General features: G+C 24.5%; 1 protein-coding gene across 1 annotated transcript in view; it reads left to right on the plus strand.

Moving 5' to 3' along the window:
• The first annotated feature begins 5997 nt into the window (after window positions 1-5997).
• The window catches only part of LOC129612243 (neogenin), a 139947-nt gene continuing 125189 nt past the window's right edge, over window positions 5998-20755 (plus strand). The window contains exon 1 of the mRNA XM_055525784.1: window positions 5998-6055. Within this exon, the coding sequence (XP_055381759.1) occupies window positions 5998-6055 (58 nt within the window). The remainder of the gene's footprint in view (window positions 6056-20755) is intronic.

Here is a 20755-nt window from a genome sequence, read left to right on the forward strand (position 1 = left end):
GAAAAACGACATCAAAAATTTGGAAAAAAAAGACCTTAGATAACGGTAAATTTGAACGGCCATTTTGTTTTTCTAAAGTTTAACCATAGTATACCGCGCTAGGGGAAGCAAGCCGCTGCCTTTATGCGTTTGCAAAATTTAAAAAATGCTTATGGTTTCATTGCAACAAATAGTTAAAAAAGGCCATTTTTAAGGTTTTGGGGGGGTATAACTTCTAGAGGGGGGGAGATAGGTGAAAATTTTGTTCTACGGAAATAAGTTTCTAGTAAAGATCTATGTACGTACAAAATTTCAGCTTTCTATCTTCAAGGGTGTAAAAGTTTTGTAAACAGACACACGGACAGACGGACGGACGGACGGACGGACGGACGGACGGACGGACGGACGGACGGACAGAGTGAAACTAATAAGCACTTTTTTTCAAAAAATTTTTGGAAAAGTGCTAAAAAATATAATAAAAAATTTATTTAAGACAAAATGATTTTCAATCCACTTCAAAGGAAAATTTCTATAGAAAATTGTTCTTGTTTTTTTTTTTTTAGTAATGTTAAAAAAGTAGAAAAAATATTTTAATAATCAAAAATTTTTCACTAAGAGGATACTTAAATTTAATATTCCTACGGGTTTAGATTGGCTATTTTAGGATTCTCTATTTTGTAATTTATACTGAGATACAACAGGATTTTAATAAATTTCCATAGAGATTTTCGTTAACGAATAAAAGAAATATATGTAAGAATTTTTTTTTTTCAATTTTTCAAATTTTCTAAATTGCAAACCATTATTCAAAGAAACTAAAATTAGTAGAACTTAAATTTGAAAAATCTCTCTAGTTTTCGTATATAATATGATAATTCGGACATAGTGATACACTCTTGTAATTTCAAACTATACTAATTCCGAGTTGTAGTAAGAATAATAGTTTCGAGTTGTAGTGAGAACCATAAATGAATTATTGAGAGCAGTATGGTTTTTTTTGCATGTGATAACAGCTAGAAAGAGTTCCAGAATGAAACCGAATTACCATTTGTAGGCATTTGTAGGCATCTTGTCATAGTTAAAAGAATGAGTCAAATTGTGATTACAAAAAAATTCAGAAATGTGAATGGGAAGAAATTTCGAATCTTTTTACAAATTGACTAGTATTGAAGAATGACTACTATTATATGACTAAATAACTAATTGTATTTGTTTATGTGTATAAGTGTATTGAAAATATTTCATTAATAAAAATAAAAATTTATCCTTATAAAAAAAAAAATTGAAATTTACTTAAATTTCGTATGGAAAGAATGAAGTTCATTAGTAACAAAATTTTTGTCCTTATTTCATTTTTAATGTAGAAAAAAATTCATATACACTCATTCATATATACATATATACATTCTAATACAATGTTAGTAATTTATGAAGGTAATATCGAGATAACACAAAAGTTTAAAATTTTCTATTATAATATTTCCTAATAATTGCCCACATAACGAAAATTCAAAGTTTATTCTTCAAAAATTCTGAAAATTTCAATGATAAATTTTTAATTAGTATTAATTAAGTACTTCCATAGTGCATATTTACAGTAAAATCTTATAACAATCTCTTACTGGGAGATAATTTTATCGTAACAATTTTGAAAATTCTTTAAAAAATCTGAGAGCATTTCCAATCCAAAGGGATGCTGTCCTGAGTAGTCATTAATTTTCTTTTCATTTTACATTGAACTGTTCATAGAATGAACCATCCTGTACTTACATACATGATATCTCTTAATTTACTTTAATCTACTTAAGAATAATATAAAATTGTAAATGTAAAATATTTATATTATTATTTGTGGAAATAAAATAACTTTAATTTGTAATACGATATTCTCTTTTATTAAATATGTAAATTTAATTTTAGGCTTCTAATACAATAGATGAATAGAGTGTATTACTTTACATTAATTTCCAGTAATTTTATATATATATATATGTATAGGTTTAGTTATATATAAAATATTTATAGTATTTTACTTATGTTCCTTAATTACTGAATAAATTTTTAAATTGATTTAAATAAATAATTTCCATTCTATTCTCATATAAAATCGTTGTCATTTTACCCATTCTTATAAAATTTTAAACAATGTGAATGTGATTTCAATTAAAATTTTTGATTGGCAGATTTCTTTTTGTTTTGTTTTATGTAGCTTGAAAAACCTTTTAGAATTTTAAGTATAAAATAATATAAAATTTCTATTTATAGTTAAATAATTTAATTAAAATTAATGTAATTAAATTTTCAGATTCAACTTTAATTAAGAGAATTGGAAGTATGAGAAATAAATTTTGAAATTTTGAATACTTTTATTTTATAATGAAATTTTTGATATATTCGGAAATGTTAATTAAATAATTTTAATTATTGAAGATTTTAAAAATGTGGTACACAGTAATAAAATATTAATTTTTACTGATTTTGTAAGGGAAAAATTTTGTAAGAGAAAATTATTTTAAAAACTGCTCAAATTGCCGTGACTGTCCTGAACTTTTTTATTAACAAATTCGCATTTATAAGCAAATTTTATTTTCAATGATCTTCAGTTAAAATAAATTTTTAATTTAAATTTTTTAAATTAAATTTAATAATTTTAATATTTTTTTTGCATTTCAGGTAAGTTACTTCAATTGCCTCTTCAATTTAAGGAAAGTCAACCTCAGTACTACAATGTAAATTACCTTAAAAAGGTATAGTACATAATAATATATTCCGGTATTAAATAAATTCTAAGGAAGACAACACAGTGAAAATCAATTTTTCCTATTCGCTTTTGGACTCTTAATTCTTACCCTTAATTATTTACCAAAGGTAATATATTTTTTACATTCTCTCACTATATTATAATTGTTAATAAATTTTCAACTTCAGCCACCAAACTGGAATTTCCTCCTTCCATTTTATATGAAAGTTTAAAAATAAATTTTCATATCTTAATTAGAAATGAAAAACAAAAATTTGTTAATTTAAAATTTGATAAAACTATTTACAAACAAGTAAAAACGTTTCAGTCGGTATAAACCGATTGAATTATACCCTGCACCTTTCGTTATTGTGTAGCAATTACTTGAACCTCTAAAATCATTCTATAGAAACTTCACGGACATGTCTGACCTATAATTGGACATCCGACTGCCAAGTTTCATAAATCTGACTTTATTATTTTTCCAAATATTTAAAATAAGCATTTGGAGTTGTATGGCAAGTACCCGAACCTGTCAAGCAATTTCACTAAAACTTCACAAATATATCTGATCTATTATCGGACACATAACTGCCAAGTTCCAAGAATCTGACTTTATTATTTTTCCAAATATGTAAAATAAGCTTTTGGAGTTTTATGGCAAGTACCTGAACCTGTCAAGCAATTCCATCAAAACTTCACAAATATATCTGATCTATTATCGGACACACAACTGCCAAGTTTCATGAATCTGACTTTATTATTTTTCCAAATATTAAGAATAAGCTTTTAGACTTGCATGGGAGCTACTCGAACCTGCCAAGAAATCGCACCAAAACTTTAGAAATATGTCGGACCTATAATTGGACACACGACTGCCAAGTCTCATGAATTTGACTTTATTATTTTTCCAAATATTTAAAATAAGCTTTTAGACTTGTATGGGAGCTACTCGAACCTGTCGAGCAATTCCACCAAAACTTCAGAAATATATTTGAGCCATAATTGGACACATGATTGCCAAGTTTCATGAATCTGACTTTATTATTTTTCCAAATATTTAAAATTAGCTTCTGGAGTTGTATGGCAGGTACCCGAACCTGTCAAGCAATTCCTCTAAAACTTCAGAAATATATTTGACCTATAATTGGACACATGACTGCCAAGTTTCATGAATCTGACTTTATTAGCTTGCCGAATATAAAAAATTTGCTGTTGAAGTTGTATGGCAGCCACCCGAACCGGTGCAGCTATCCCATTATAATTTTTAGAGCATGTGTAGAATATAATTGGACACATGTATACAAAATTTTATATTTATACCTTTATTAGTTTTTGAAATATTTAAAATAAACTCTTTGAGTTGTATGGCAGCTACCCGAACCCGTTGTCCGAATTAGTCCAATAACAATAGGGCTCGTCCTTGGCACAAAAGAAAAAACTTGTGAAAGTTTGGTGTCGATTGCATTATTCGTTTTTGAGTTATCGTGCGATCGGACGGACGGACGGACGGACGGACGGACGGACGGACGGACGGACGGACGGACGGACGGACGGACGGACGGACAGACGGACATGTCTAAATCGACTCAGAATTTTACGCTGAGCAAGAATATATATATATGTCCATACCGCAGATGACTCCTTCAAGTAGTTACAAACTCCATACCAAAGTTAATATACCCTTCACGAAGTGCAGGGTATAAAAAAACCAATTACATTTAGTGATGATTTTTTTTTGCTGTATTAAGAGTGAAGAAAATTTATTTCTTTATTATTTAATTAGCCAATATTGGCAAAATGTCCACAATATGTGGTTAACTGTTTTTTTATACCCGTACGAACGTATGTTCGAAGGGTATACTAAATTTGCCTTACCGTTTGTAACGCTAAGAAATAACGGTGTTAGATATAGACTCAAGTGTATGTTTTTGATCAGCGTCAAATTCTGAGTTGATTTAGCTTTGTCTGTCCGTCCGTCCGTCCGTCCGTCCGTCCGTCCGTCCGTCCGTCCGTCCGTCCGTCCGTCCGTCCGTCCGTCCGTCCGAACGATAACTCAAAAACTAATTGAGCTAAGTTCACCAAATTTTCACAAATGATTTATTGTAGTAAGTGCCAGAACCCTATTTAAATTGGACATGATCGGGGTACCGGTTCGGGTAGCTGCCATACAACTTCAAAATTTATTTGGCTATATCTCAGAAACTATAAAAGTTGTGGTATTGAAATTTCACACAAACGAATATATTAGTAGGGCCAATATGTCTAATAAAAGTTGTTGAAATTACTTGGCTCCTTCTGGTACCTGCCATACAACTTCAAAAGTTATTTGACTATATCTCAGAAACTATAAAAGCTATGGCATTGAAATTTCACACAAACGAATATTTTAATAGGGCCAATGTGCCTGATGAAAGTCGTTGAAATTACTTGGCTTCTTCTGGTACCTGCCATACAACTTCAAAAGTTTTTTGACTGTATTTCAGAAACTATTAAAGCTATAGTATTGAAATTTCACACAAACCAATATATTAGTAGGGCCAATATGTCTCGTAAAAATCGTTGAAATTACTTGGCTCCTTCTGGTACCTGCCATACAACTTCAAAAGTTATTTGACTATATCTCAGAAACTATAAAAGCTGTGATATTGAGATTTCACACAAGTGAATATATTAGTAGGGCCGATGTGCTTGATAAAATTCGCTAAAATTTCTTAGCTCTTTCTGGTAGCTGCCATACAACTTCAATAGTAGTTTGGCACAACCAGTATTTTGAAAAACACATAGTACTGAAACTTTGCATAAATTAATATGGTAATACGGCAACTTAAAGTCATAGTCTGCCCCATAGTTAGTTATGGCACATTAGTTATTCGCACATAGGATAACAAATTCGTACGGGTATCACAGAGTTGACAAAGTCAACTCTACTTTTTTTCTCGTTTTTAAATAAAATATATATGACATAAATTAAATTCCCTAAAGGTATAAATAAAAATATTTTGTATACAAAATACTCTTATACTTAATAATTTTTAAAAATATTTATAAAAACATGATAGCCTTACCACCCACACGAGTGGAATTTAATGCACTAATTATGGAATTTATTAGAATTTTGAAATTATTATTAAATTGGGAATTGTCTTTGGTAAAAATACAATACTATTACAAACATGTTTATGAACATTTGATGGCACGATTTAAGTTCTGTATGTGATTTCTTACGCCGCTTGTAATAAATTTTAATTTCACTCAATAATTGCAAATTATTAAATATGGGAAATATGTGTAATATGGGTAATGTGGGTAATATGGGTAATATGGGTAAAATGGGTAAAAGGAAAATTTCGCTTTTCCCACTTTTATTTGTTTTTTTATTAAAAATTTTAATTAAAAATTCTTCTTAAAATAATATTTTTAAGTAAAATGTTTAATTTTAATTTAATGAAGTGTTGGTTAAAGTACGAATACATAAGGTTTAATGAATTTAAATAAAAATTAAAATAAAAAATCCACCAACCGTCATCGCACTATACAATGCATGAAATGCTTTACACTTATGCGCAAGTATATATATGTATGTACATGCATATGTATATATACTTGTATTTTCAGCAAATCCACAAATAATAGACTACAGAACATGGGATTGAAGAGCAATGTTATAATAATAAAAGAAATAAAAAATTAAAATCTCAATCCATTCAAACTTGTGATTGTGTTGAGTTTTATTTCCTGAATTTTAAATAATTCTCTTTTTTTTTTTTTGCTCACCATAATCAAAAAACAACAAAAAAAAAATAAATAAATAAAATGTGAGAAATGATTGGCACGTGATAATTTTCATTGAGATTCTCTCAATGATGATAGTGAATGGGTAGTATATATGATAATGATTATAATGATAATAATAATGTTTACGATTTTGAAGGCAGCACTTGTGATAATAATAAATTAATTTTTATAATGTACAAACTCAGTAGTAAAGATTACAATGATGATAGAAGAGAAATTATTACGATGATAGCAATAAAAAATTTTCCTGTCCACCTGTTCAGATATTTTTAATGTTTGGATTGTTTTTTCTGCTGGAATCTTAAATACAATAACAGCAATAGTATATAATTTTTTTAACATATAATAATAGTAATTAAATTAACAAATACAGTTATTCACAAAAGTAAAGTGCAAGAATCATTAATAAAAATATTAAAACTATTATACATATTTTTATGAATGTCAATTCATTCGTTTAAAAAATTTTACCACTGGGACGAATTTATTATACATTTTCAATAAGTGAAAAATTACTCAAAGAGAATTTTCAAAAAAAAATATTCGAAAATATTATTCTAACCACTGTCGTTATCCAAGTGGTATTTGAAATTAATTAAAATACTGTGCGATCATTTCCGAGAAGTGTCCTACACTTGACACATTTTACTTTTTCAATATTTTAAATTTATTTATTCTTTGTTAAATATTTTCTTCTCTTTGCATTTTTTTTTTCCTTTTTATTTGTAAAATGCATACAATATAAAAATGATATGTGAACAGACAATATAAAAATGGTGGTAATATTGTTGACACATCAAAGAAAAAAAAGAATTTTAATTTTGTTTTTAAAATAAAATAATTGGGCTTAATATTTGATTTAATTGGGATTTTCGCGTATATATTGTGAATTTAATCATTATAATGTGTAATATAATTTAAGTTGAATTGGAAATGAATTTAATTTGGCCAGAGATAAAAGTAATTTTACGAACAATTTATTATACATTTGCTTAATAATCATTTCAATTGTTTTAATCATTTAACAGTCATCTTTGTTATATTGAATATTACTTGAAAATTTTTGCATATTTTTAATTAAATTTTATGAACAAGATTTCTGTTATTTGTCAATCTGTTGAGAGTTGGTTGGAAGCATGAGTTTAAATTTAATTTAATTGCATATCCTTATGTTACTGGATGAAAAATTTTAAATGTTAATCTATGAACTCCCTCGGAGTGCGTTAGTCCAGGTACTTCGTTCCCTTCTTTTGGTTCAGACTTCATTATTTTTATTCAGAATTTTATAATATTTGAATTAATTAAATTATTAAAATAGAATTTTAATATTCTTGTAATAAAACTATAAAATTTTATTTTGATCGTAAATATTTTTAACTGTTTTCAAATGATAAGCTATATTTGTATACATAAACTCTTGTTTTACCTAAATTTTTTAACAATATTTCCCAAAAATTCTTATCATCTTTTAAAAAATTTCATATTTTGCATATTTTGAAATTTACAAATTCCTTAATATTTCCAATTTATTTTTAAATTAACACTTCCTAATTAATATGACTAAAATAAAAAAACAAAAGACAATTAATTCGTAATTCATTCAAACAATTGAAATAAATCATAAAAGGCGTAAAATTTAAAAGTATAAAACAAATATTTTTAAAAAGTTGAATTTCTTTATTTATTTAACGACATCATTTCAAAATTTAATTGATCCACATTATTCAATATAAATAAATTTTATATCTATGTATGCCAATTGTCACATAATAAAATTTAATTAATTAATTTAAAATAAAAAAAATATGAGAGAGAAAGAGAAATAAAAAATCCACACAAGAATTACTAAAATAAATTAAAAAATTTTTCATTTTATTTTTATGGAATTTTTACAATAAAAATTCTAGTGTTTTTTCCTTATTTGTGAAGTGTTTGGTTGTACAAAAAAAAAAAAAAGAAAAAACAAACCATAAACAACCTGAAAATTTTCAAACTTGTAAAAATATTTAAAACAATTTAATGAATTTTTTATGGCATTTTAAAGAAAAACTAAAAAACACAAAAAAAAAAAATTAATATAGGTTGGTAGATGGCGCCCATTCTAATTTTTCTACTGGTTTTTTTTTCTACTTTTTTGTTTTTGCTTTTCTGACCATTCATTTTCTTATATGCACTTTACCTACTTGCGATTGTTGTAAACCAATGCATTTTGCAAAAATAATGACTTTCAAAAAAAAAACAAAATACATAACAACATTTTAAGAAAAAAATGTCCTCTCCAACTTCCACTACTATACTTAACAATCACACTTGACAATAATTATTATGCGAAAATGAATATAGAACCACTTTAAATTCAAAATCAAGTGTTACCGTTCCAATTCAACATTTTTTAATTGCAAATACTTTGTACTGGTTTACAATAAGATCGTGTGCTATTATGTCAAGTATTTAAAAGAAAAAAAAAAAATGATTTTATACGTGTAGTTTTCGAATATTTAAATTTTACATTTTAAGAAAATATTTATTTTGACAAGTCTTCATTTAAAAAGTGTTCTTCTGAAATATCTATAAATATGTGTAGGTAGTACATTTAAAAACTTTGATTTCGTTTAATTAGACAGGCGAATTTGCACGAACTAATTTATTTTTGAATAAAATAAATTCGATCTAATTCGATTTGTTCTCGAATTTACTATTGTAACATTTGTAACATACGTATATCGGTGAAATACTATGTTATAACAGTTATAGAAATTGTTTTAAAATCTTATAACAGTTATATGAGCTGTTATGCTAATATATAATGCTTACAGAAACTTTTATACCATTGTATAACTGTAACATAAACTGTTATATAGTTGTATAACAGTTATGGAAACTGTTATACAAGTGTATAAAAGCTCTGAAAACTGATATGTAATTGTTATAATCCTTTTAAGTTAAGTGTTATACTGTTATACGATTTCTAAGTCTTATACTGCCATAGCAATAAAAGATTTTAAAAAATTTTATATATTAATTTTATTTAATTTTGATTTAATTTAAATAATATGCATTAGAGTTTTCTCAATTTTTCTAGTTACACATATGTATATTTTATTTCTATTCACGCGACAACTCTAAGCAGTTAGATTTTTATAATTAATTTTTTCAATATTCGTTATGTTTTTAAAATAAGTAGTATTTTTTTTTTTTCGGGGACTATAGGAATTTTTGCAAAGGAAGTGGTTGCAGACAAAATTCTATCTATAGCCTTCATATTTGAACCAAAATACCACATCAACAACAACATAATATTTTGATTTGACTTTTTAATTTTCCATCGATTTTATGATTAAATATATTCTTATGTAATGTACGCACTGAACTAACTTTCTGCTAGTATAAATATACCCTACTTACTATATATATGTCCACATTATATTTATACTAAGTAACGAGGTCAATTATTAAATAACATTCATAATAAAAACATAAGCACTCTTTTAAAATGTTAAAAGTATAAATCTTTTAATATATGATATATAAGACAAAAAATTTAAAACAACACAAATTTCGCTTTTTGCCTTTTGGCAAAAATGCAAAAAAAAGAAAAACCAAATCAGAAACTTTGTCTACCACTTAACCATGTGCATAAATGCATAAATAATGTATTTGACGATCTTAAACCTGTACTTACATATGGATACAATGAGAGATTTTGTTGAGCAGTTGCTTTCCAATATTTTAATTTTTTAATTTTTTTTTGATTGGGATGTGTGTGGGATTCACTCAATTTTTTTTCCATAAATATATTATACAACAGTTGCACTATAAAAAATTATGAAATTTTAAAATGCTAAGGAATTAAATTCGTTGGCTTGGTTTGGTTTGGTTTGATTTTTTTTCATATGATCATATATGAAATTCTCATCGACTTGTTTTATTTTTATATTGCATCACAATTATCAATTTATTACATAAATGAATTACATAAGTACGTATACATATTTATTTGCATATTTGCAATTTAAGTATAACAGTACTTGTGCTGTGGTGTATATGAAACAATTTGTTATTTAAACAATATTACTAAAGGTGTTTACATATTTTTTTATTTTGATTTTTGTTTTTTTTGCTTCTCTTTATCAGTACAAATTGTAATAGTTTTCTTTAATTGGGCTTTGAGGGTATAAAAAGTAGTCTCGGTTTGGTAAACTGAAAAAAAAAAATGCTATTATTTCATTTTGGTCATTGAACTTTTTTTTAAATTTCTTTTAATAAACTGTACAAATTGTATTTTTAAATGAATGTAAATGCAAAAGTTTAAGAGCATCGCAAAATTTTACACGATTAAATAAAAGATTGTGATTTTCTAATGGAAATCAATGCAAACCAGAAATCGTATCAATGAGGATTATTTAGATTTATTATACTCGTACTTAGATTTTATTATTGGATTAATAGATTTACTATATCGAATAGAATTGTTTCGGCTGGCTCTATAAATCACAATAAATGAGGTGAAAAGAAATTTTGCATAATTCATAAGAACAATTTCATTGAACCCTGTACCTTCCGAATTCCTAATGTATGTCGCAATTTTACCTATAAATTATGAAACATAAATTTTATTTATAAAAATTTTAAGTAAAAAACTTAAAAAATTCATCGGTTTTTAAAATTTATTCCCAAAAATTTCACAAGTCCTTTTTTTCTTATACTGCCTTTTTTTTTGAAATATTATTCGTCTTCCTGTAATTATGCCTCTTTTCCAACTATTTAATGTTTTTATAAGCCTCTACTCTATACTTGAATAAATTATTTATAAAAAATCGTAATTTTTCGATTATAAAGGATCCTGCCACTCCAATTTTTTTTTAGTTTTATTTTATTCTTCTCTTACGATCAAAAATTTCTGCTAATGACATTGATTGACTCATAAAATCATAAATGATTTTTAAAATAATTTGAAACATTATTTTTTCCTTATATTTTGCGAAAACACATACTAAATAAATATGTATAACAATAAAAAAAAATTTAATGTTGACATTGATGAATATTTTAATATAGTTTTTAAAAGTATTAAGTAAAAAATAAAATAAAATTAAAAACATTTAAAAATAAATTAATCATTTGATTGCCTTAAGTCATTTTAAGTTTTACAAATTGAATAATTGAAACTTTAAAAAAAGAAATAAATATTTTATTTGATGAGAGATCACAAATTATTGCTTTTAATGTGAATGAAATAATATTTAAATTTGAAATGATTTTTAAAGAATTCATTTCAAATATAATTCTTTTTAGTAAGCAAAATGATTGATGATTCTCGTCTCTCCACTTGGAAACACTATCATTTATACTAAAATCATCTTAATGTATATGAAGAGCAGAAACTATAGAGGGGAAAGAGAAGAAAATTCATTCAAGTAAATTCATTTTTCATTTCAATATATAGTGTGTTATATAAGAACAACTCTGCTCTGCAGGTGTAAAAACAAATTTTTCAAATTGAAATATTTTATATATGTACAATTATGCGAAAAAATTAAAAGTGTGATATGGTTTGCAATATTTTGATTGATTTTGATTAATTATAAATTTACACCTTACTGTTAATGGTCTTTTGAAAGGTGATTTGATCCTACTTTAAAAGTTGTATTATACTTGAATTAAATTTTTCGTATACATACACTACACGCTTGTGCTCAATTATTTACTAGTATTATACACGTATATGAAAATACACGTATACAAATATATATATATGTAGAGTAAATTAATCAATATATAGGGAAAAATTTCATTTTTGATTGAAAATATAGCTACCTATAAATAATTTAAAATTTTATTGAAAAAATTGCATATAACTAGGCGTCACATAAAAAATCTCATTATATTTGAATTTACCCCTAATTGTTATATTATAATTAGGTGTAAATCTCTAATTATAATTAGGGGTAAATTATAAAAAAATTCTTATTTATTTTTATAATTCAACTGCTAAATTCGGACGGAAAATAACCGGAAATTAATTGAAACAAAATATTTCCTTTATTTATTTTTAGAAAATTCTAAAATATAAATAAAAACATTAAGAATGGCTACTTTATCCATTTTAAGAATAATTTTTATTATAAAAATATAAAATTTCTAAGAATTTTGCCATTTTAAATTTTTATTAATAACCTTTTCTAGAATTATAATAAAGATTGTGTAGGTTTTTCACAGAATTTATTCTTAAAATCATTAATTGTTTGAAAGGATTCTCAAAATATGAAGAGTTCATTAATATTAAATGTAAATGTTAAAGTTAACATAACAGTAGCCATTATATTTTAAAATATTCAATAAAAGGAGAGAGGAAATTAATTTACAAATGTACTATAGGAATTCATTTTTAATTTCCCTATCTCTTTATTTATTTTAGTTTTATATTAAAATGGAAGTCTTTGAATTTGAAAAAAAAAAACTAATTTAATTTAAATTTTATTCAATGAATGTTTTCGTTTCTCTAACATTTCTATTATATTGTGTTATACACATACATTTCATATTGTTACCCCCACCCGCCTTTATTAACTTAATTACGAATCAATCAGTGTATATTTATAAAGCTTTTATAATAAATACAGATTGGGAGGGGGGGGAGAGAGAAATAAAAGGATTTTTAATTTACAAAAGAAATTTTTAATTTATTTAAATTTTTTTTTGCTGAAGGATTCAATCTGTTATTTTTTTCTTTTATTCTATTATTGTTAATGGAGAACAAATTTTTATTTTATTCAAAGTTGCATCAAGAATACTACTAAAAAATTTTTCCAATTTATCTTAATACATTCAATTGTGTAGCTTATTTTAGCAATGGAAAGGAACCGAAAAACTCTTATATAACCATAAAAAAAATTGTAATTTTTCACTTGATTTGAATTTCTTATATGTCATATTAGTCAAATTGCATGCATTATTTTAGAATATTCCAAATCATTTCAAAATCTTTCAAGATGAAATCAGCCAATCTATAAATTTTTACCAATGTATCCTTGTATTATCCTTATATTATAATGTTTCACGTTCGATAATACTCTACTTAACCTACATATATATATAACTAGGTAGATAACTTTTTCAATGAATATTTACAAAAAAGAAATAGTAAAATAAAAAACTTGTAATTTGAGAAAAGTAGAAAAATTTCTTACCTTTAAACTTCACAATCATTCCTTGATCTGTTTTTCTTGTTTTTTTAATTTACAATTTTTTTTTTCCTAAATTTCTTCGATAAAGAATAAAGAAAATGCAAAAATTCTTTATTGCTAGGTAAACAGGAAATTACAAGGATTGCTTGATGCGCGAATATTGATTTCCAAAAAAAAATATAACTGTATATAGGAATAGGATAAAAATGGAACGGAAATTCGAAGAGGATTTATGTATTTAAAAGACAAAAAAAATATTGTGGGATTTTGATTTTTTCCACCGAATTTATATACAATAATGTTAAGAAATCAGTTAGTGTTTTTTTTGATAAAAGTAATGTAGTAAATTTACTGCATTAATGTTGTATATTGTATGTAACATCATATAGTAAAGTAAGTGTGAGAAGATGCTCTAGCACGTTAAATAAAGAAAGGCTTGGATTGATTATATAATTACATTTGCCATATAGTAAAATTGCTGCAATTTTCGAGATTTACTCATAAACTCTCAGATAATTACTCAAAACTCTCAGAATAATCGAAAACTCTAAGAATACCAGAAAACTCTCAGGATATTACTTAGAACTCTCAGAATAACCGAAAACTCTCAGTATATTACTCAGAATTCTCAGAATACTTAAATTTTTAATTCGAACATGGAACCAAAAGGAAGCATACAAATATTTTTCGAATTTCAAATAAAAATTTGAGCTAATTCGCTCAATTTTATAAAAAAAATTTCGAGGAAATTTTTGAGCTTTATGAAAATAATTTTTTTGTTAAAAATTTTAAAATAATTTCAGCAAGAGGAACAAGAGTTATTTTTTGTTAAAAAACAAAGAATAACTTCAACAGTAAATTTAAAAAAAAAAGTCAATATGTAGTAAATTACACTACATTTTATTTAAAACGTTAATATTATTACAAATAAAATTATTTTTAACTTAGGTATAGAAACTGAAGAGCCATTAAAAAGAAAAGAAATAAATTTCAAAAGAAAAACATTAAAGAGAAGATTAATTTTTGAATTTTTTTGTTTTTGATTATTTTTATTTTTTCTCTTAAATTTAAAATTTAATTGAAAAAAAAAAGAGAAATAATTCTAGGTTAAGCAATTGAAAATTTGGCCCTTTTGTTTTCTTTTAAAGAAAAATACTCTATATTCTTATTTTCTGAGTAAATATTTTTTTCCCTTTTCTCCAAAAAAAAATATTCAATTTTAAAATAATAGATCAGTTAATGGAAATCCGATCAAATAAGTTAAGATAAATAAAATACGCCTGTAAAGAGAGAAAATAATACTTTGGTGAGTATTGAATATTTTAGGATTTTTTTGTTTTTTTTTTTTTGAGGTTAGGTTAAGTAACTTGAAAATTTGTTTATTTATGTGCAAATATAAATCTATAGTTTAATATTAAAAGTTTACAATTTCGCGGAAAATTAATTTTTTCTTATTTTTGTAGGTTTTCTTCAAGTTTTTGTTCTTGTATTTCAAGTATAGATAAGAAATCATGAAGAGGAAGAAGTTTTTAAAATAAAATAAAATTTTTTAATGTTCAAAATGAATTTGGTTTAAGTACTTTAAGTATACAATTGAGATTTGACATAGTTTCAATAAATATTGCATACACATAGGGGTTATTTAATTCTACAATACTCATACATAGTTTGAGACTTTCTACTTGCAACACATTACATTGTTTAACAGCCCTATCATGAATTTCGGAGCTATAAAAGCTCCGAAATTCGGAAAATTACGAATTTCATATTCTCAATTCCGAATTACTAAAATTTATTCAAAAAAGAACTCCGTTTTTAAAAAATATCCTCTGCTATAAAAGTAATGTATTCAAATATTAACAAAAAATATAAATAAACATTTGACATTTAAAATAAAATACCGATTTTGACAAACCGAAAAATTGTGTTGCCATTGCTGATTCATAATCTGTACGAAAGGAATTTGTGATCATTTAAAAGTTCACGACTTAGGTAAGTTCGTAATTCGTAGAATTATACGAGGGCAATTCATGATAGGGCTGTTAATTTCAAACAACAAATTATTTCCAGTTATCATACAAATCTATCTCAGACGCTTCCATGTTAAGTTTTAATTGCCTTTCTAATGTCAATTTTGTAATCTACATCAAATCATACAAATCTCACTCAATGACATTCAAGTGTTTCGTTAAAATTTCAAAAATCTTTAAAATCGGAGTTAAAATAATTAAATTCAAGTTTCATAATATTAAAATCTTTACAGAATAATTAAAATTATCATTACATTTTCAAAATTAATCCTATAATAGCAATAATATCTTATAAAACAGTTCTTAAATATACAATTATCGTAATCTTATAATCATTAATCTTATGCATACTAAGGCACCATAACTGTCTATACATTATATTACGTTCCAGAGTATATATATAATATTAATTAAGAAAACTGTCAATTTAAAATCTCATTACTGTCTAGACAGTAAAATAGTTGAGTTAATATTATTAATATTATTATAAAATATTATCAACTATATTATATCTCTACACAATAGTAGCTATATGAGTACAATAGCTACATAACATGCATGTAACTTGTATAGTAGTTCTTATTTTAAATTATAATGTCAGTAAATAGTATAACAGCAACGTGATACATAATGATTAATGACTTTAATATTATGGCTGTGTGCGATTATTGGAATGTAATAATTTTAAAATGTTTTTTTTTTTTTGTATATTTTGTCAAACTCTTGACTATTTCAATGTGCAGGTACATAACTACTTGTTTTCGTTACGTTTTGACAGTTTATTGCTTATATAATAAATATATTATTATAATATAACTGTACTAATAATAAATATTTTTAACGAAAACATTATTACAAAATAAAGTCAAAAATATGTCAATATTTTACAGAAATTTCATAAAATTTTTTTTTTATTTCAAAATGTAACTATTTTTATTACAGTTTACATATGCCATTACTCTTTCATTTCTTTGGTCATATTACATTAATATTTTAAGTAATAAACTTTTGAAATGATAATAATTAATTATTTTTAATAATGACAAAAAATTAATTTAATTTACAATATAAGAGAAGCTTTTAACGAATTTTAGCATAAAGACAATATAGTTGAATCTGAAATAACAATGGCGAAAAAACGACTAACATTAAATTATAAATGATTGTTGTAGTTATTATAAAAGTTAAGAAAATAAATAATTTTTAAGTAATTATTTTTATTTGATGGAAAGTAATTAATCAAAATATTGATAATTTATGTAGTAATTTTGAAATTAATTAATTATAATAGATAATTATAGAAAATTGTACTTTAGTCTAAATTATGACATTTTAAAATTTGAGATTACTTGATACTGTGTGGTGGGCTTCAAAATATTAATTATTAAGTATCTGAAGTCATTAACTTCTATTTTCATATATGACAAAATAACTTTGTAAATAATTAAAAAATTTCAAATTTTTGAAGTAAACTAATTATGATGTACAGAAAATTAAGCACATTAATTATTATTATTATATGCGGGAAGTATTACAGGAGTTCACTATAATTATTACCTCAAATTTTTGGCCCAAGTTAAATTAATTTGTTTATCAGCAAAAAATGTAATTGTCATTGAAAATGTTGATATTGTTTTCAATAACAATTCCTCAAATATTTAAAATTCTCCTAGTTGCTAATTCTACTACTTTACTATTACTTGAGCTTATTACAAGTGGCTTATTAATTTAAGACAAAACTGTTCTACGGTTTTTTTTGCTGAACAATATAAAGGAATAATCAGAGATTCTTTTGTATCGGATAGTCGATTTCAGCTTAGGTTCCTGTTTTATGATTAGGGTAACAATCATAACAGGCAACCATACACTGCCTCTTATAGCATTTACAAGAAATTCTGTTCCGGCCAATTTCAATTGGCTTCTTTAAAATTTTTGTTTTTACGTACTAAAAAATTTTATATTAAACACAAAATTTTTCAAATTCACAAGTTTATTACAGTTATGCAATATTTCAATTGTGACCACTTCTACATAATATCGATATTCTGTTTTGAGATCTCACAATTTTATCACACTCTGTAGGAATTTAACGTAATTAATTTAAATAAGTATTATTATTCTGAACAAGTAATTAAATATAAATTGTAAAGATGACATAAAGATGGCGCTATTACAATATAATATTACCTATACTATCACAATAATTTTTAAATTATTGTTTGTTGTATAAATATCGAAAAATAAAAAAATTAATGAAAAAAAAAAAATAAATAAAAACGAGAAAACTAGAAGAGAACAGAAGTTTTTAATTTAAATTCCGATTTGAAATATCGTCGTCCTTTCTCAATTACTTGAATTTCCTTAGTTTTTTTTTATAATTTTTTGCTTCTTTTTTTTTGCAATTATTTCAATAGCACAAGTAAACTTTTAGATCACAATTCAATTAAAAATTGGAGAAAAAAATTAAAAAAAAAAAAATAAATTTTTTTTTCCAATTTCTCTTGTAAAACAAAAAAATAAAGAGGAAAATGAAAATTTATTTTATTTATAAAGAGAGAACAAAAAAAAAAACAAAAAAATAAAAGAGAAGAGAAATTTGTTTTATTTTTTTTTTCATTTTTTTTTGTCTTATTCTCATTTCTTTGAAGAGGCAATTATTTGAATTTTGCTTTCACCTGCTGTTGTGAGCGGGTTTATTTTGTCGAAGTTTTTTTCCCTTTATTTCCCAAGTTGATCATCTTGTTTTTTCGTTCTTATTCATAGTTAACATTTTCTTATTTCTCTTCGATAATTTTTTCAATGTTCTTATGTACAATACTTACATATACTTATTAGTGTTATGAAGGCAATATTGTAAATTTGAAAAACATAATAATTAAGTTTAAATATTAAATTCGGAAGTAAAAATTTTATTTAACAATTTTATTGTTGTAAAATAGTCTTTTAATAATCCAATTTAAAATTTAAAATTCAATTTTATTGTTAAATTTTCAATTTGGTTAAAAAAAAAAAAATTTAATAATTAATATTAATCAATAAATTAAATTATAATTGTAGATTTTAATAGAAGAGTTGAAAATTCGAAATTACTCGTAACTTTCTCTCAGGTATAGTAATATGACCACTCTAGTATTTTTAAGAACTGATCCTGTAGGTCAAATTCAAATATATATAACTGCAATACAAACTAAAAAATATTTCAATTGCATTTATTTCAAAATTTGTAAAAAGTATCATATGCTCCAATTTTAGGCACAGAACATCTCTCTTAGGCGCACGTAGAGCGTATGACAGAGGAATTTAGCAAAAATTTCACGATTTTAGTCCAACTGACAACTGTTTATTAAATTTGAATCATAAAATTTTTCTTATTACACATTTGCACGGATATTTTTGGGCTCATGAGGTCAGCTATATTTTTCCCTTGTTTATTTTAATAAATAACTCTATTAATGTAAGATCTTAGGTTCAAGAGAAAACAATTTTGTATTTTGACTAAAGGATTTTTTTTTTTAAATTAATTTCCCTAAATTTTTTCCCAAAAAACCATCAAATTCATTAACATAAAAAAATTTTTTTTCTTACAAATTGTTTTATTCAATTCAAACTTGTACAACATTTTACATATTAACTATAATCTGCCTGTTATAATAACAGAGAAAATTGTAAGGATAATTAACAGAATATTAGAATATTTTATTAAATATACTTGTTAATTTTTAATTGATTATTGAGAAGACCCAACGAACTATATAAGAGTAACTTTTTATAATATATTGGTTAAAACTTTTACAAAATGAAGTTGTTAATAGGAAAAATATTAACTTTTACATACAAAAATTTTTTTTACCCATTATTGATTTATTAATTAGAAAAGTTTTTAATTCCCCATAATTAATTATTAAATGTTATACAGCTATTGTGTATGTATCTTCACAATAATTATTGGTTGGTCTATAAGGAAATTTTTCATGTATTTTACTTAGTTTATAGAATCTGTGTAGATAACGGTAACCTTAATATTTATTTTCCTGTTACGACAAGGATATTTATGAATTCAATAATTGTGTTCAAAATTAACTTCCAATTTTATGACTATAGTAAGTATTCAATTTTAATATTATTTCACATTGCAGACCAAATTTTATTACGAAAAATTTTGTGTTTAGCACTTTAATTTTGGAAAATTTTCCGAAAATTCCCTGTACATAGACGATACCACTAAAAATCACTGAATCAAGTAAATGACCATTGAAATTCAAAATTTTATTTATTGCGTTAACAATAAATTTTAAATTTCAATTCAATCCTCATATTATTCAAAATTCCATTTTATTATTTCAAATTAAAGAGAACCATAAGTTTTTTTTTTCATATTTTATACAAAAAAAAAAAGTAGAAAAAAAAAACTAAATTCCATTGTCATAATATTTTTGAGGATTATTCAGGATTCAACTTTATACTGTTAAACTAAAAATCATTTTAAAAATTTATTATCTAAATTTTCAATTTTATTGTGATCATTATTGCGTAAAATTGTTTCAAATGGAAAATATAATATTGAATGAGAATGAAAAAAATGCATGAAATGAGCAAAAAAACCTATTTACAAACAAACAAAAGAAAAACGTATAGTCTCCATTTCAATTTAAAAACTAAAAATTGAAATAGTAAACCTACATATAATAAGGATAATAGAAAAAATATTTATTAAACTGTTATAAAATTTTCACGATTATGTTAAAATTTTTTTTGAAAAAAAATCTTAGGATTTGAGAGGACAGATTTGAAGAAACAAATCCAAGTTTTGTTATTCATAACACAAAAATTTGTTATACATTTGTTATACTTGTGCAAAACGACTTAGTTTCAGGGGCTCAGGGGAAGAAGTACCAGATAAATAAAAATTGATCTTTATAATATTAGTTATGTACACCGTTTCTGTAGATTCTTCTATGAGGAAGACAAAACATCGGCACACATTCTCTGCAAATACATATTGGTAACAGGACCGGGTCTGG

Source organism: Condylostylus longicornis, unplaced genomic scaffold, assembly GCF_029603195.1.
Source record: "Condylostylus longicornis isolate FDR11 unplaced genomic scaffold, ASM2960319v2 ptg000064l, whole genome shotgun sequence".
Taxonomy (NCBI): Eukaryota; Metazoa; Arthropoda; class Insecta; order Diptera; family Dolichopodidae; genus Condylostylus; species Condylostylus longicornis.